The sequence below is a fragment of the Thalia democratica genome, chromosome 4 (assembly GCF_965202585.1).
Source record: "Thalia democratica chromosome 4, ktThaDemo2.hap1.1, whole genome shotgun sequence".
NCBI classification, from domain to species: Eukaryota; Metazoa; Chordata; class Thaliacea; order Salpida; family Salpidae; genus Thalia; species Thalia democratica.
The window spans coordinates 41,549,719-41,568,584 of record NC_139168.1 but is presented as its reverse complement, the minus strand read 5'-3'; the positions used below and the strand labels follow the sequence as shown (position 1 = coordinate 41,568,584).

General features: G+C 28.0%; 1 protein-coding gene and 1 pseudogene across 1 annotated transcript; both read right to left on the bottom strand.

Moving 5' to 3' along the window:
• Positions 1-5,576: 5,576 nt before the first annotated feature.
• LOC145834680 (uncharacterized) lies at positions 5,577-14,225 on the bottom strand. Its single transcript, XM_082942175.1, has 6 exons — positions 14,160-14,225; positions 13,843-13,963; positions 12,123-12,220; positions 11,927-12,000; positions 6,604-6,903; positions 5,577-6,273 (listed from the first exon to the last, which is right to left on the bottom strand). Exons 1-6 carry the CDS (start codon positions 14,184-14,186, stop codon positions 6,069-6,071), a joined length of 825 nt encoding a protein of 274 aa, XP_082798301.1. The 5' UTR covers positions 14,187-14,225; the 3' UTR covers positions 5,577-6,068.
• A 217-nt stretch (positions 14,226-14,442) lies between these two features.
• On the bottom strand, positions 14,443-18,220 carry LOC145833721 (transmembrane protein 184B pseudogene; annotated as a pseudogene).
• Between the last annotated feature and the right edge of the window lie 646 nt (positions 18,221-18,866).

Sequence of the window (18,866 nt, the reverse complement as noted above, 5' to 3'; positions counted from 1 at the left end):
GAGACAGAACAACAGCTTTTAACCAAGAACATGTTTAGACTGGTTTCCTTTAACATGTATTACTCATGAAAAAAAAATATTGAATCAGAACATTACTTATTTTGTTATATTTGCCTGTGTTTTCCTACTAAATTTTTGAATTTTATCTATAAGATTTTATAACCAAGTACCATGACAACATCTAAATATAAATGATGATGATCCTATGTGATGAGACCTACTACGAAACAGGTGAAACTAGTTTAAAATTAGAATCTTTTAATAATATTATGATAAGTTTATTACTTTTGAGTGTCCATCATTTAAAAGAAAGCTCTTATCTGTATAAATTTTTTATTTAAAACTTTTAGTGTTAGAAAATAAACTTGGATTTTACTATTTTTGAATTAGACATTGCAGTTTTACTTTAAATTAAATCGTTATTAAAGTTGAGCAGCACTTATTTACTTTTAAAAAATAATTTTAATTAACAAAAAACTTATGTTTACTTTTAATAAACAGCAATTGAAAATTGGTTTATGTTAAAGCTGATTCCTGAATGTGTTTTAGTATAATATTTTCTTTTTGGTACTTGTGTTTTAGTGTTTTAACTTTTTATTCTTTTAGCTTGAAAAAACTTACCACGTCACTTTGATTACTCAACCACGACATCAATGTAGTGACATGATTTTTCTAAATTGTAATTTAACTTGAAACATTTTATGTTATTTTATTTTTAAATATACTTTAAATAAATTTAGTAATCAATTAGATCTCAATATTATTTTCTACTAACTTGTAGTTATCTAGGGTTTTTTGTTTTTGTTTCAAACTCATAATCAGTATTTGCTTTTAAATTTAAATCAAAAGTTAAGAAATATTGACACTACCTACAAACTTAACAGATAATATGTGTTTAAAGTTTAGTTATTTTACCAATTTATAATTTATTTTTCCTTTTATTTTTAACCAAGATTTAAATTTTAATATAAATTTTTGAATATTTAGCATTTATTGTTTTCACTTGTTTTAAACTTATAACTTTAGCCAAGAGTTGGTGTATACTAAAACAATCTTCTAGATCGGCAACCTTTTAAAAAATTTTGGCTAATTTTTCAAACCAAAGTTGCTCACAGGACGCTGTAATTTTAAATAGTTGTAATAATAAATTAGAAAATACTACTTTAAACCAAAAATTTGAGAAAATAGGCAATAATAAAGCAGTATTAATCACTAATTACCAATTTAATACCCAAATTGTAAAATTATAAAGGTATGTTTTCTTCTTAAAAGTACTTCACTGGTAGCAAATGTATACTTTGCGGGTCGGATTTGGCCCACCGACCGCAGTTTTCCTACTATTTTGGTAAAAGGAATTTTAAAGTTTGGTTTGAAGCTCTAAATGCGCTAAAATCTCAGCATTTCCTAGAAATTTTCAAAAAAAAAATTAATAAAGTTATTTTTTCCCTTTCAATTTACGTGTTAAAGCTGACGGTATTAGCCACAGGTTGATTGACGTAAAGCTAGGTAAAAAAATCATTTTTATTAGAGTCTTTGCTCTCAACAGAAAAACTACCGCTCGCCTCAAACTAGGCAGCCCCGGTCAACAACTATTTAAGTACGTATTGTGCCATCACCGTTCGTTTAGTCTTATTTTGTCTTAGGATGTCTAAGGAAATCTCATATGGATTACTGACACCCGTTACTAGAAAACTAAAAACACATTTAGTTAGAAAGACAAAGACTGTATTTAACGTAAAGTTGGTTTTGTAGTAAGAAATACTCTACTAAATGCGACATCCCTTAAAAGTAATTGCTTTTTAAGTGCTCGCCTAAATACAACAAAAATCCGGTTAGCATTTTTTTACATCATTTTTGGTAATTGTAATAATGAACTATGTTGTAGTGTAGACTATAAGTGGGTAGCTTTTTTAGCCGGCAGTAAATGTTTACCAGAAAAAAAAATTGCGGGCCAGACTTATCAAAAAAAAGTAATAGTAGATTTTAGCACGCTGCCCAACCCTACTATAGTAGACAAATGCTCAGTATGTCTACAGTATATTAATTTGCCAAATTACTAACTAACCTGCTTTTACATCCTTCATACGTACAGTTTATAATATTTTTAATAATATTCTTTATACATTTAAAGCTAGTTCATTCTGTAAAAAAAAATTGAAGTATTTGATTTTAAAACAAAATACATACAATTAAATCACTATGATTTCATACACTTTTCTATTTAGCTAAAAGTCTTATCATATATTATAATTAAGCTTTTATTTGAAGTCTTAGTAGTTTATTACTACCTCAAATAATTTTTCGGTAGTTGTTGTTTTATTATGTTAAGCGTGTAAAACAAAATTCGTTCTTATTTTAATTTCTCGTGACTTCCTTCACCTGCAGTCAGCCTCTCACACTGTTTCTAATTGTTTCTTCCTTCAATCACGAGGATAAGTCTTCCACTGATTAGTCCTCCTTTGTTTCGTCCGCAGTAATATAAGTAAATTGTTTAAACAAACTAGTATAAAACATAATAGTAAACGAGTATTCTTTTAGAAACTTTTTTGCCGTAATTCAGAAGTATTCGACCTCCGTATTGTTTCAAACTTAAATTAAACATAAATGGGATTTGTCTTAATTAGTCAACTTTTAAGATTCGCCTGTAGTTAGAGAAATCGATAAGTAATACTTCGAAATGTATCAATGACAATGACAAATAGTGCTTTGATGATATATTGAACTGATATTTTGATAAACGTTTATAAATTATATTGTTTTTTTTTGAGTTTGCAAAAAGCCTTAAGTTTTTTTTTTCAAAGACTAAAACTTCAAAAAATAATTGTTTCTACAACATTTAGTAATTAACGGTTGTTTTAATTAAACTTAACTTCTACGTTAAATCGGGTGGCTTTTGTTAGTACAGTAACCTTCGCGAATCTGCGCATATTGTGTAAGGAAAAGTGTGTAGCTAAACGAGAGGTATGAAATACACCTACTATGTTTACTGTTTTCTAATAATGCATTTGATTAGAAACAGTTTGGAAACTTTTCCACTTTAAATCACTTGTTTTAATTCAAGTTGTACATATGTACAATGCTGTCTTCCTTTGAAAATTCAAAGATAAAAAATAAGCAGTTTTTCTTAAAAATTGTTTATATGTATCAGAGTGATTTATGACTTTTTTTCTTACCCACACAAGATTAAAAACTTGTCTTGCATGGTGTTATAATAAAATTTAGGGATTTGTTGAGTTTGGAAAGAAATTTGTCATAAACAATTAAAAATTGAACGTTGTATCTTGTTTGATTTAAAGGTATAAAAGACGTAAGACATAAAGGGCAAAGCCATAGAATTCAATAGGTTCCTTATTAAAGGCAAAAACTTAAAATGCAAAAATCTCAACTTTATTTAAAATCTACTCATCCTATGTTTTACAAACTAATCACTTAAAATGTTTAGTATATTTACAAAGTATAAAAATATAAAGCGATGAGCTTTAAAGTTTTGTAAAACTAAATTAAATACATATATTTTTATTTCAATACAAACAATAATTCAGTTTGTCAAATATCAAAGACTTTTTTGGTATTTTTTAGAATTCTAAAATGTGTAAGTAAACGAGAGTGCGTAGATTCGTGAGAGATCACTGTAGTTATAAACTGACGTTATCATTCTATACAAAATGTTGTTTGCAAACCTTTACTAAAAAATATCAGCACAAGTCTATTAGACCCAAGTATGGACTTACGTGTGTGGCGAGATAAGCTCAAATTAACATAAAAGTTTGATCATACCCCTTCGATCATCAGACCACAAGATTTCGGTACTTAGAAACGGGTTTAGTTTTTATTTAAATTCGTCAGGCAGTCGCAACCGAAAAAATGTTATGTGAACTCTGGTCTACGAGTTATAAAAAATGTCAATCTCAGCTAAATTCTTTGATATTTAAGAGTGAAAACATTTTTAATTCATCCCCTAAAACAAAAATAATAACTAAAAGGGAGTTTTAACTATAACTCTTAGACAAGCAAAGCATGTGAAAAAATAAAATAACTCCTGTGTATTACAAAGTTTAATTTATTTAGAAGTAACTCTGCCCGTTTAAAATTCCGTGTAACCTTCAACACAACTTCTTGAAATTACCTACTTTAGATAGGCTGAAAGATGTAAGTTAATTTTATTTATGTTAGGTTCTTGCTGTTATAGCTAACTGACGGGCTCACAATTAAAATAGTCGTAATTAGCGCTGGCGGCAAAAAAAAAGCGAAGTCTAAGTTTAACTTCTAGGTTAAAATTTTATATGAATAACAGTTTTTTGAAATATTATATTAGATTAAAATTACGCTTGAAAAGCAAACTAATACTTGATTCTAAATAAGGTTACTAAATTGTATGAAATATTTTAAAAGTTACAATTTATCAGAAAAACAGTTATTAATACTTTTTAATTACACTCACACAATTGTCCCAAGACCTGCAGACACTACTGAGCCAGTTTTCATCGGCATGCTCGGATTTCGGTTTTACTATAAGTCTTAAAAAGACTCAAGTTCTAAATCAAGGAACGGATATTTTACCACCAATCAAAATCATGGCAAGGATATTGAAAATGTAAACAATTTTGTATACCTTGGCTCAAATGTTGCGTCAAACGCATAATTAGACACAGAAATAAATAGTCGCATTGGTAAGGGCTCAGGCACTCAGGCTCGTTTGACTGCAAGAGTTTAGGATAAACAAAAGTTTAAGCATTCGCACAAAGACTAACGCGCATTGATCCTGTGTATGCAGTACTCTGCTACGCAGTAGTGAAACATGGACGCTGTCTAGCATTCAGGAAAAGAAATAATAATACCTTTCCCCAACGATGCCTTCGTCGCATCCTTAGAATTGCATGGCAACTAAAGATCACCAACGAGGAAGTGTTAAGACGTACTAGTCTTACCACTTTGTACTTTGCCCTCAGTCAGCGCAGGCTCGGTCATGTTTTGAGGATGGGTGCTGAGCGAATACAAAAGTCTCTGTTGTATGGGGAGTTGGTAAACGCAACCGAGGTCGTCCAAAATTACGTTTTAATGACGTATGCAAGCGCGATCTAAAAAGCTTGAATTTAAAAACTGATGAGTTAGAGTTGCTTGCAAATAACCGCGTCAAATAAGGATTTACTGTGCACAAAATAAAGGGAAAAATGATACCTTAAGAAAACAAAGAATATGAAGATATAAGGAGAATGAGTTTAATTAATTTTTGTTTATATATATTTGTATTTTTATTAATTACCTGTTTGTTTTATTTATTGCACCACTGTGCTTTTTAATCTATTATTATAATTTATTTTTATTCTCTATGCACAATTATGCATAGCCGATACAGGCTGATAGTGGACCTTTTATTATTATTATTATTTACACGATAGTGTCTTGTAAAATAGTTAAGTTTTAATAAAAAATTGACTTGTACTATAAAAATCAAGTAGTCTAAAACGGGACTTCAAAATTTCAATACTTTAATGTTTTACATTACAAGTATAGATCATTACTAAATATATATAATAAAACAATAAAAAATGCTTTCTTACAAACAAACCAATGAAAACCGCCTATAATGGAGTTTATTAGAATTCATTTCAAAACTGTGATAAGAAACAAACAATAGAGTTCACTAAACAAAAATTATATATAAATCCTAACACAACACCTAAATAAGCTAGAAGAAGCAATAAAAGGTTTTTACTGCCATATATTTAGATTTCAAAATAATACCAATCAAAGAAAATTTTAATATGCAAAACATTTGCTGACCCTAAAAATTAATAGTAAACTTAATTTAATAAATAAAAGAGTAATTTTTATTAGTTTATTTAGTGAACAGAAAAACAATTGTGAAGTTCCCAAGATTAGAACTTTCAAATTGTCTAGATATAAATGGTAACAGTTTTACCTAGCAACAGTTCGCGAACCTTAAAGTCGCTGAAAAAGAATGTAAATTTTCTTAATCTAATTTCAACTATAAATTATCTAGAGAAGGTATAAATATGTGGGTGTTGCTAGGAAAATTTGAGTCACCAAGCAATGTTAGCGTGGGTTTACCACCTTCCGCCTCTGCTGTTGTTGTTGGAGTTGAAAGCAGAAAACTGGTTGCTAGTAGCGACGCTCGTCTGCTGGTCACCCTCCCTCTGTCTCCGGCTCCTCCAAGCAGTGGTGCTGGAAGAAGAAGTCTGATTCGCCAAACTCGTCACAGTTTGCTGCTTGGCTCCTTTCTTTACCGTCTGAAAACCGGGATTCGCAGTCCTGCAATGAAGTTGTTGTTTATATCGTGCCATAAGTATTTTAAATTTTAGAAGTAAAAAATTTAAAACTGACACATAATAACCTTTGTAAAAGTTTATACTTATATCTGTATAATTATCTAAAATTTAAAAACTTCGAAAAAATACTTTTGTGTTAAACTATTTGATTAATGATATCTGTATAAATTATAATTGTTTAGTTTTTTTTTTCTAAATACTTACTTATACATTATAAAGTTGAAAAAACCAAAAACTTATTCAAAACTTATTAGCGTTCACAAAAAAAGTTATACAACTTACTAAGGTGAGACTACTTGTAATAACAACTAACTTTTGATCTTGCTCAGCAGCATTAAGCGTAGGAAAATCAATAAAAGAGTCTTTCTTAAAAGTTTTCTGGGGTTGAATTCTTCTACCTAAAGAAGAAATGCCTTGGTCATTACCACGGCGCATGGAAGGTGGTACATACTTGCCAGGTTTCGAAACTGGCTTGGGTGCTGCCACTTTGGGCTGCTCTTGCACCTCAGACATGCTTCGGTTCCAAGGACCTTCTTCACTTCGAGACTCAACAAGTTCTCCCGATGCATTGTACTCTTTTTCTTCCTCAACTTTTTCGGTTGCTTCTTCTGACCTGTAAAGTGATACAACAAATTTAAAAAACATAAAAAGAGCTTTATGGACTACTTGTAACTTACATATTTTCCAAAAAAAAATTTATAGTCAAGTCAATAACATATGAAAACACAAAAGTTTTCTCAGTTAAAGTTATAACTGCAAAGTGAATATCACACTACTAGTAATTATACAGATTTATAGTAATTAAACTGACCTGTAATAAGGGTTGCCAACTATTTTTCGCCAAATTTTCTCCAGGATTGCAAAATTTCTTCCAGGTTTTTAAAAGTACACATTTTTGGGTCTATTTTTAATTTAAAGTTAAGTTTAAGGTAAGAAACTGTGTTAAACAGTATAAAAACAATGAAAAGATACTATAAAGATACTTAAATGTGTATTTTAAAAAAAATTGATGATGACAAAAATGTTCATCTATATGATAGATTTTTTTATATGATAGATCTATATGAATCAAATCGAAATTTTAATACTTAACATGTTAATATTGTTAAAAATTACAGGTTTTTCCAGGTTTATTAGCCTAAATTGCCATATTCCAAGTTTTTCCAGATTATTTCAGGTTTTATGGAAACCTTGGGTTTTCTAGTGATTTTTGTTAAAAATTCAAGGTTTTTCAATTTTTTTTTAATTTCTCAAATTCCAGGTTTTTTAACCTAAATTGTCAAGTTCCAGGTTTTTCCAGGTTTTCAAGATTTTTGGCAACCCTGTACTTAGCCTGAGCTAAACTGAGTAAGTTGCAACGATGACTCTTAGTTTGAGTTGCAACTCAAGTTCGAATCAAGTTAAACATGAAATAGTTCAAAGCATTACTTTAAAAAGCTAGAAGGCATACGGTTAATAAAGTAGTTTTTTATAGTCCTCTTACCTACAAAGTAAGATAAGATTTCTAATAATCACCATGTCAATCTTGGCTAGCTTTATGAATTATTTTATGAAATCAAGTATACGAAAAAATTGTTAATCAAAAAGCATAAAATAAAAGATAATGTTTATGTTTTAAATATCATAAAATCTAAACTAATTTTTTTAATGACTAACATTTAAACAATCTAAATTGAGTGGGTGTCACTTTTTCACGAGTGTACAATATTGGGGTGGGTGTCAGAATGACACAGCGACAAAATGACACGGTGCGTCACTTTGGCACGGTGCGTCACTTTGACACGGCGACAAAATGACACGATGCGTCGCTTTGGCACAGCGACAAAATGACACGGTGCGTCACTATAGCATAGATAAACAAACTTATAAGCAAAACTAATCTTTTTCAGTAATATAACTTTTAATTGTAAAACTTTGATAGTAATTAGTTAAACAAAAGATTTATTATATTTTTTCGAAACTATAGTAGCTTGATACATTTGAAACTATATATGATACAATGCTTTAAAATTTAAGTCCAAGTGTAAAAACAAAAATATTCTTAAGTTTTATTTTTTACGTTTCACAACTTTTCATATTTATGTAATGAATAAAATTTAGTATTTTTTGTTAAACGTTTAATTAATTATTATCAGAAATTGTTATAAAAAATAACTAAAATTTAATTTTATACAGTGTTATTTCGTTGTAAGAATAAGTCATGCGTGTTTTAACTCTAGTTTTTGAAAATACAGAGTTTAGCTGCTTTTGTAGTATCTAGCCAGTTATATTAAATATGTTGAATATTTTAACCTAGTAGTTTGTTTAAACATAAAAGTTTTATTATTACTGTTTTTTAAACGACAAAAGGTTATCGCTCGAAAAATTATACCAAAGAACATTTCAGTTATCGAGTCGTAAATCACATGCTTTAACAATCTATTACGTGCAGTTAAAATATTTTTTTTTAAAGTTAAGTCCTAAATTTCCAAAAACATACAAAAAAAAGTATTCAACAAAAGTTAATAACTTAGGATGTTTACTTAAAACTCTGTATTAAAAATGTATAATAAACTTGTCTAAAAGCAAATAATTAAAATAAACGGTCCTGGAGCCTAAATTTTTGAAAAAGTTAAAAATAGTATTATCAACAGTTGAGAGAAAATTAAGAGTCTGATGCAACCATTCATGCGCATTTATAAATTTATCACTTTTAAGAAAATTAAGCACTAGAGGTTATACAACTTGAGTCCTAATAAATCAAAATTAGTTGTTCTTAAAAATAGTGTACTAAATGTTAAGTTTATCGTCAATTTAGTTAATTCTAATAAAGTTAATACTTCAAGTCTTTTTAATTTTTACAAAACTTTGTAGCCTAAAATATAAAGAATTAAACTTAGAGTATGACAGATATTATAGTATTTTTTTGCATTTAAGGAATTAAATAGCATTTATACTACTTGTTTTAGTATTATAATAGTAAGAAAAATTGTACTTTGTTAAAGCAAGTCTACAATAGTCTATTACAAGTGTGTAATAGTGGTTTATTGAGTTTTATTTAAAGAGATGCTTGATGTAGGGAATGTTTTGCTAAAAAAACTAATTTATTTGCGGTTATTTGTACTTATACTTTTATCTATGCAGTTTTAGTGTTAGGTGCACAATTTTATTTGCGAGAGAGCATTATACTTCTACTTCTAAGAGCACGATATATGTTGCAACTAACAAAAGTCGCATAGAGGAGTAAAATTTCGATCTTTTAAGTCAAGTGCATAATGATTTTTTGAAGATGTTGCAACTAACGTAAATCGTCAGGAAACGCAGTATTTTAGTTCAAAATTGTCAGCTATTAAGTCGTCAAAAGAGCGCAAGTATCACTTTTATTAAGCATAAAATCGAAAAATAAGAACCGCATTAGAATTTAGAATTACAACAGCAGAAAAGTTGTTTTCGATAACGTCTGAGTTTTAGTTTATAAAACAAATTTTCCTCTGTGTTAACACCTACTAGTTTATTGTTTTGATATGGTGAATGATTGATCTAAAATCTAGATTGTATTTTTTAAATCAGAATGTTGCTGAAGTTTAAAAAATAAGTTTATATGAGTTTTTATCTTTTTAGTCGTAAAATGGCAAGTCATTTTTTAATTTTTATTACTCGTATCAAGTTCTAGTACAAAACTGTGTTTAAGTTTTTCCATTCGAAAGAAATCAAAAATAAATTTCCTTTAACTTTTGCAGTCGTATTTTGTTAAAAAAGTTGCTGCTTTTGAATCTTTGTGAACTTTGTTTGATACAAATAATTATTTGTCGTTTATTAAGCACAGCTTCTAAGCACACCTTACACCTTGCTACTGCTTAAAAATGAGTATGATGTTTATAAGTACAACGATAGACAATAGAAGGTATAAACATTACGTGTTTCACTTTATTTTATGAAGTCACAATCAAAAATTCCTGCGGTCTTTGTTTTTAAAGTTAATCAATGTGATTGTTGCTGATTCTACAAAACCGGTTAGAAGACAGGAAACTGAAAAGTTTCCTAGAAAAACAAGATCGTTGTCCATACCAATGAAGATTGAAGTTTCACAACAAATCGTTCCCTCCCTTATTAACCACCGTGTCATTTTGTCGCTGTGCTAAAGTGACCCTCCGTGCCAAAGTGACGCACCGTGTCGTTTTGTCGCTGTGCCAAAGTGACCCTCCGTGTCAAAGTGACGCACCGCGTCGTTTTGTCGCTGTGCCAAAGTGACCCTCCGTGTCAAAGTGAACCTCCGTGTCAAAGTGACGCACCGTGTCGTTTTGTCGCTGTGCCAAAGTGACGCACCGTGTCGTTTTGTCGCTGTGCCAAAGTGACGCACCGTGTCGTTTTGTCGCTGTGTCAAAGTGACCCTCTGTGCCAAAGTGACGCACCGTGCCAGAGTGACGCACCGTGTCATTTTGTCGCTGTGCCAAAGTGACGCACCGTGTCATTTTGTCGCCGTGTCAAAGTGACCCTCTGTGCCAAAGTGACGCACCCTGCCAGAGTGACCCACCGTGTCATTTTGTCGCTGTGCTAAAGTGACCCACCGTGTCATTTTGTTGCTGTGTCAAAGTGACCCTCTGTGCCAAAGTGACGCACCGTGCCAGAGTGACGCACCGTGTCATTTTGTCGCTGTGCCAAAGTGACGCACCGTGTCATTTTGTCGCCGTGTCAAAGTGACCCTCTGTGCCAAAGTGACGCACCCTGCCAGAGTGACCCACCGTGTCATTTTGTCGCTGTGCTAAAGTGACCCTTTGTGTCATTTTGTTGCTGTGTCAAAGTGACCCTCTGTGTCTATTTGACGACCGTGTCTATTTGACGCTGTGTCATTCTGACCCGCTCCCACAATATTGCACAGTTTAAAAAAATATTTGTTCTAAATAACTGTAATTTTTTTTTACTATCACTATTACCCTTAACCCTTGCCTTGGTCGGTACATTTTTTATTTGATATTTTTTTATAGTTTATATTTTAATTTTTTTTAGTTTCCTGTTTTTTTTTTATTAATATTTTTTTTTTTTTTTACCCCTAACCCTTACCCTCGGTCGGTAATTTATTTTTCTTTTATGTTTTTTTATTAGTTTAGTCCAGTTTTTTTTTTTGTAATTTTTTATTTTTACTATCACCCACGGTCGGAAACTTATTTTAACTAATCTTTTTTTCTAACTTCTTTCTAGTTTTTTTTACTTTAATGCAAAATGACCCTTCGTGCAAAAGTGTCCCCTCGTGCAAAAGTGACCCGTTCCCATCTAAATTACATATGAATACTGCTCAAAAAAAATTATCAGTATAAAATATGTAAAAGTAATTTTTTTTTTTTTTTATATCAATTTTTACATTAAAGTTGTTGAACTTTTTTAGAATTTTAGTTAATGGTGATTTCAAAACTGTGTTTGTAAACTTATTCAAACTTTGAAATACATAATAGATATTTTAGAGTTTTTTTAAATAAACTTTTGACTTCATTACTATCCTAAATCTTTGTGTGAACAACTCTTTTTTGGTGTGTTAAAGACTTTGATACATATGACCAAAATACATACTTTAAATTCATTTTACTTAAAATAAAAAAAGGAAAAATAATATTTTAAAATTTCATTGGTATTATATAACAAACTATAAAGATCGTACTCACTCTATTTGTAAATTTTTCACTTTAAGGATGCTATAATCTTTCACCTCTTCCTCATAGTCATTCCATTCGTCATCCTAAGCAGATTTTGTATTTTCATAAAAACAAATCATAATAAACTTAATATATAACAAAAGCAAGTGTAAACATGACTGTTGAAAAGTAATAATATTTTTATAAAATAAAAAATCAAACTCACTTTATTTGTTTCATTTTCCTTTGGGGTATTTTCAACTTCTTCTTGTTTAGCTGATTCTTGCTTATTACTTTCATTAGTAGTCAAAGCATCACCTTTCTCTGGTAATTCAACAATCAATAAGATTTAAATCAGTATTAAGTACATAGTTACAAAAATATAAACATCAAATCATTAGTTTGCAAAACTCAAAACTAATGTACAACAGTTTTTGATTGTGAAGCTTAGCATTTAAGAAAACTTAACTTTACTCAAAATTTTTTAGCGACTATTATAGATTGTTATTTATTTTATTATCAAATAGTGGGATGTCACACAAATCAGTAAACAATTTAATGAAACTAAGAGTGATAATTATTTGAAGAAGCATTTCTTTAATTTTTCTCAACTTTGTTATTTCTACTTCACTACTTGCAATAAATTAAAAATTTTAAATATACATTTTTCTGGTTTATTCTTTAAGTATTACATATAATTTAAAGGAAACCTAGTTATATCCAACTTATATCTTTTTTTTATTAAAGTTACAATCATTCTCATACTTAATCAGTTTTTTCTTAACTTGGTAATAAACAATCCTTTATAGACTTTTTTTCAATTTTGATTAAAATATTTTTCTAATTAAAATTTTTGATGAAAAAATATTAATCTAATTAATATTTTTCTAATTAAAAAGCAATTTCTATTTTTGCCATAAAAATATTCAATTTTGATTTTTTTTTAATCATTACAATAGGAATTTTAAATTAATACAAGGAAAGTTACCAGGTTAGTAGATTGATTGAAAAGTAAAGAAGAAAGTTTTTAAGTTATTTATTTTGAACTCCTAGAAAGTAGGCTATGAAAAATTTCTTCTTCATACGTTTGTATGAGAAAATTTTTACACAACTAACTGTATCTCAAAACATTTGTTTGTGATAAGTATCTCTTAGTATATTAAGCTTTCATATAGATTTAATGTTTATTTTTGTAAAAAAAAAATGTTGGAAACCCTAAGGCTTATAAATATATGCAATTAAAATACTGATACAACTTGATTCAATACGATTATTATACAATTTTTTCAATCAAAATCTGTAGCAAGTAAATAAAATAATTAAATATTTAATTTAACTATAGCGTTTACAATACACTACAAAACTGTGAAATTAAAATAATTGGATATTTTATAGTTGAGCAAAATATTTTCACAATTTAAAAAAAAAAATTGTAAAGATATTTCTTTCTGAAAGAAATATTTAACTGACCATTTTTAATAAAACATATTTATTATTAAGTGTAGATTATTTAAAATATTTAATTTACATCATTTTTTGATATCGTAGCAGTAATCAAGCATAGAGGATTTATTCTATTGAGAATTGATAGTTAAAGAAATGTTAAACTTAATACAGTAATAAAGTTCTTTTTTAAAACTTTGCAAAACTGACACTCTAATTCATATACAAAAAAAAAACCAATCATCTTCATTTGCCATTAAGGATTGTATTGTACACTAAAGTTCTATTATTGGTGTACATTACTACTGTAAATTTATTTATCTATTTGAGTGTCAATTTTGCAAAGTTTATCTCAGAGCCGCAATAAGGACCCCTACAACACAGGCTAAATTTAAAATTAAATCAAAAAATAAGTCGTCAAGCCTTGCAAAAAACAATTTTCATAAAAATACAAAAATATATTACTTTTAGTTTAACCACAACAAATATTAATTAGTTTTAACCTGCAGCCTTCTTTTTCTTTTTCTTATTTTTCTTTTTTCCTTTCTTAGAGAAAAAGTCAGCTAAATCATCATCATCTGCAAGATTATTTAAATCTAATTCGCAGTTTTTCTGTTGAACTTCCTAAAAAAGAATTACTCATGAAATTTTATCAGAATTGGAAAAGTAACTTTAGAAAAACATTTTCAATGATTAAATTTAATTTAAAATCAAGTAGATTTTTAAGTATCATGATAATAAATTTATTTATCTTTTCATTAAAAAATTCACTAAAAAAAAGTGAAAATTAAGAGTATAATGTAAATGCTATAAAACTAACTTCTTTCGTTTCCAGCTTAGTAGACATTTTACTAATTGACTTAAACTTTTTACAAACTTACAAACTGTGGATTATAATTTGATATGTACCGTGTAAAATCATTAAGACATTAAAAGAAACTATTTTATTTAGTATTACATCAACAAACAATCAAATTATTAATATTTATAAATTATTCTGGTTATTAAACAAAATTTATTGCAAATAGTTGATGAAGCTTTATTTTTTAATTTGGTATAAATACTATAAAATATATATAATTTATAAAACAAATAAGCTTGAAATTAAATACATTACAAAAACAAAAATGTGCACGAAACAAAAAAATATTTGACAGTGAAATGTTATGAGAAGCAGTTAAGTTTCATTCAAATATTCAATAAATTTAAAAAAATACGAAGTTGTGTTAAAAAAACTGTTTAATGCTGATAGAAGAGTTTTGTTATAGAAATATTTTTATCATATAATTTTATTAATTAAGATGTTGTATAGTTAAAACTTTTTTAAACAAAGCGCCAAAAATAAACAAATAATGCACACTAAAAAAACTACAAAAAGTCTAAAATGTTTTAAATACATAATGTTTATCTTAGCTTCTTATACACTTCCATCTTTAAGTTTCCATTGTTTTAAATATATAATTGTTAGCTTGATAGTTATGCTTATCTTAGTCTTAAGTAGATTGAATTTAATTTTACTAAACTGAAACAAAAAGGCTCTGCAGAACCTTTATAAAAAACAGTAACTAACTTATCCATCTATAGTTACTATATTAATTTAAATTTTAGTTCATTTAAAAAATAAAAACTTTAGTGTATAAGAGATAGTACTTTTGATTTTAGTGTACAAATATTACATAAAATTCACTTGTAAAGTTTTTTTCATAACTGAGGTTCAAAGTGTTTGAAGAATTATTTTTTCAAATTTAAAAATATAAAAACATAGACACACAAATCAATTTCATTATAATGTTACATATATAAATTTTTAATGATAATAATATAGTAATTTCCAGTAGGTAAAAGTTTTCTATCTTTCTTTTTCACATATTGATTTAAGCAATCATGTATTACCTATAAAAAGGTTGTTTTAAAGTGTTGCGATGTTATGCACATATCAATTACCTTATGCTATACAAAATAGTTGCAATATGTTGATTATAAAAAAATAATTTAACTGATAAGCAACAAAATTAAAAATATATACATTTAAGAAAATATCTCACAACTTTTCAGTAGAATAACTTGAAGTTAAATTTATTCAAACTAAAACAAAAGAGCTTTACTGAACTAAATGCAAAATGTGATGGAAGATTTGAGGCCATAAGAGGGGTTCAGCAAGCTTTTTACTTCACTATTTACACTACTTTTACTTTGTCTAATAACTATCTTTTTTGACAATTTTTAAATAATCGAATTTAAACATTATTATTAAATATTTGAAGCATATACATGTTTTTTAAATGGACATTTCTTTTTTAAATTAATTTTCTTAATATTGCATAACACCTAATCTTAACTATTCAACACACATTTTACAAAAAATGTTAACGGAGAATAGGAAAGATTTATGATAATTTGTTTAAACTTAGTATAAAAAAACCAGGTACTCCTCTATGACCTCAAATTGATTGTATTAGCAAATATTGATTCCTTAATAAAAACTTAAATGTATTATTTTAACATATTAAAGTATTTGCAGAATTATTTTACACATAAATTCATGGTATTTTTACAAATTAAAAACCAAGTCTGTTAGATTTTAAAATCATTTTTTTAACTTGTTTTATTCTTATATTCCTAAAAATTGTTACACAGCTGACTATTTAAATGAACTGAAATAAAACTTCTGAATAAATGGTAAAATAACACATTTGAAGTTTAAACTGTCATAAATAAAATGTAATCTTTTATACCTTCATTAAATCTTAGAACTTCTATTAGAAAACAAAATATACTTTGATCTTGAATGACAATTTGTACTATTAGTACTATTTGAAGTGGAGAATCTAAATGAGTTTGTAATACTTATTTCAGGATATATACATATTGATAATCTTTAAAATTAGATTAACAACTTTTAATTTTAAACTTTTGTGGTGCATTTTTTTTCTTCAATTTTAAACTTGCAGCTTTATTTAGTGCATATTTTTAGGTATCAGTTAAAAAGAAAAAAAAATGAGATGAATAAAAAAACTTACAGATTAGATCTAAAACAATAAAACCATAATTATATCAAAATAACTAAGCATCATGGATAATTTTTAAATTGATATATCATCAATGCTATAAAAAGCAATTATATTATCAATAGGCGGAAAAGTAAATAAACTCAGAGTTTAATTTATATTTTTGAACATATAACCTACAACCTACCAATTTTTAAATCAGAACATGTGTACCTGCAACAATACTTACAACCGTAAGAAAATTAGATGTATAGCAGCTGTTTTTGACTAAAATTTATAGATAAATATTTTACATTTAACTACACTTTTTTATAACAAAGACTGCAATCTTACAAACTACAAATAGAAATGCAATTAACACCATAATAAACAAAACTTAACTGGGAAAATATCAACATCTTAAAATATGATGTTTAAAACTGATGCAACCTTAATTTTATGTTGATTTAGAATGTGTAAAGCATAAAATGTACAAACTTAATTTTAAAAACAAGTATTTTCATGAAGTGAAGTTATATTCAAACATCAAAGCTTACGGTCATCATTGTTTATAAGCGAAGAGTTTTCAGTCATAGTAACATAACTGCTCCCATCATTTCTTTGGACAAGTGTTCGCTTTTTTTCTTCAAATTTCTGACTGTTTGTTGAGCAGACATCCTCATCAAACAAATATGCATCACCTTCTGTTACATCATACAAGACTTGGGAGTTTGATGTTGAAGCAGAAACTTGATGAGGAGAAGTGGAGTGGCGGATGTAATGTTTATATTTACCACTAAAATTATGAACTGCATCTTGTATAACATCTCGTGGATTTATAGAATCTTTAAAAGAGGACGAAATATTCTGAGACGAACCACCTGATGGAAGTTGATATTGGTATGAATGGTTTTTGTATATATGATGAGGAAAAGCAAACCTCAACGCAACAGAAGCAAAAAACATTTCTATACAGATTAAAAAGTTTTGTATTCCTGCTGAAACATTACCAGAAGCTAAAATTACCTTTTTTGTTCCTCCAATACTGACAGGAGTTATTGCTCCACTAGCTTCAAGCAAACTTAAAGCCACACCTTGCCAAAATGATAGAAATATTATTGATTTTACTACAAAAAACTTCAAGACTGGATTATATGGTTTCAAAATTTCCTTAGTTGCTTGATAGAAAACAGCCAATGCTATTAAAGCCATACTGATTGAAATATTATATATTATAGTTATATACAAGTAGCCACTATGAACATTGAAATCGCCATCACGATATAAGTTTTGAGACTGTAAAATAAGAGTTATTATAGCAAGAGGAGGCTTTAATATACAGAATTGCAAAGTGGCTCGTTTACAAAATCTCAGAGTTGCAATAGAGTAGCTATGTGAAGGTAAACAGCATGAAAGAGTCATCCAGCTTTTTTTGGCTTCTTTTCCACGAATCTCAGCCATAATGGCACTTTCACCCCCAAGGTACCCATCATAACACAAGCATAAAAAATTATAAACAACAAAAGCTTCATAACAATTCCTAATAGTGTCTACATAAATATAACCTTCATTTTTATTAAACAGCATCAGACTAAGCCAAGAGTCAAAACTAAAGATTGGAACAATAAACAAAATTCTAACAATCCATCTTTGCTCGTCAGGCACCGTGTAAAATTTTAGATGTTTATAGATATGGTGGCATGTAATAAAAATTGCAGCCCAAGTAAAAAGACCTGAAACTGCTTTGCATGGAATGGTTTGCATAAAAACTTCATCATTTGTAGCATTAGTTGTCACCATCTTAATTCATTTTTTCAATGCAAAATGTAAATATAAGAGCATGAAACAAATTGTAGTCTTTTAGTAATTGAGCTTCTTTTTTAATTATTTATTTAAAAACTATAAAAATAGGTGGGAGTTTAAATACTTAATGTATTTTTAAGCTTTTGTTTTTACAGCAGTTAAGTGATTCTTTTCAAGTAAAATTAAAATTAACAATTAAATTTCAAATGATTCATTATCAATAATTAACATTTTTCAACTTTTTCAACAATTTGTTATAAAAATGTTGAAAACATTGTGCTTATCTATAAAATTTTAGGTTAAGGTATAAACATTTTTTTATAACTGATAAGCATATAGTTAAGTGGGCAACTTTTCTAGTTAGTAGGACAGATTTTAAAAAAAATATTTCTTCATGACAGTGTTATATAGAAAAAAATTGTACTAAAATATTGTTGTGTATACCAGGAACGTAGCTTTGTACACTTCTGCAAATCTGCAAAAACGTATACAACTTTGCAAAAGAAAGTGTTTATGTTTTATTTATTTAGCTTAAAAAGACTCTGCTTTCTTAGCTTTAAGTATTTTTTAATACTTTGTTTTGCCCTCCTGAAATACAAACACTCTTTAGCACTTGCAATGTCTAAAAAAATTAACAAATTAAATACACTTAAATTATATATATATTTAAACAGCTCAGATTCTGTTTACAAATAAGCAATGCATTGTAAAAAAAACTTTTTAAAAGCTGCAGATTT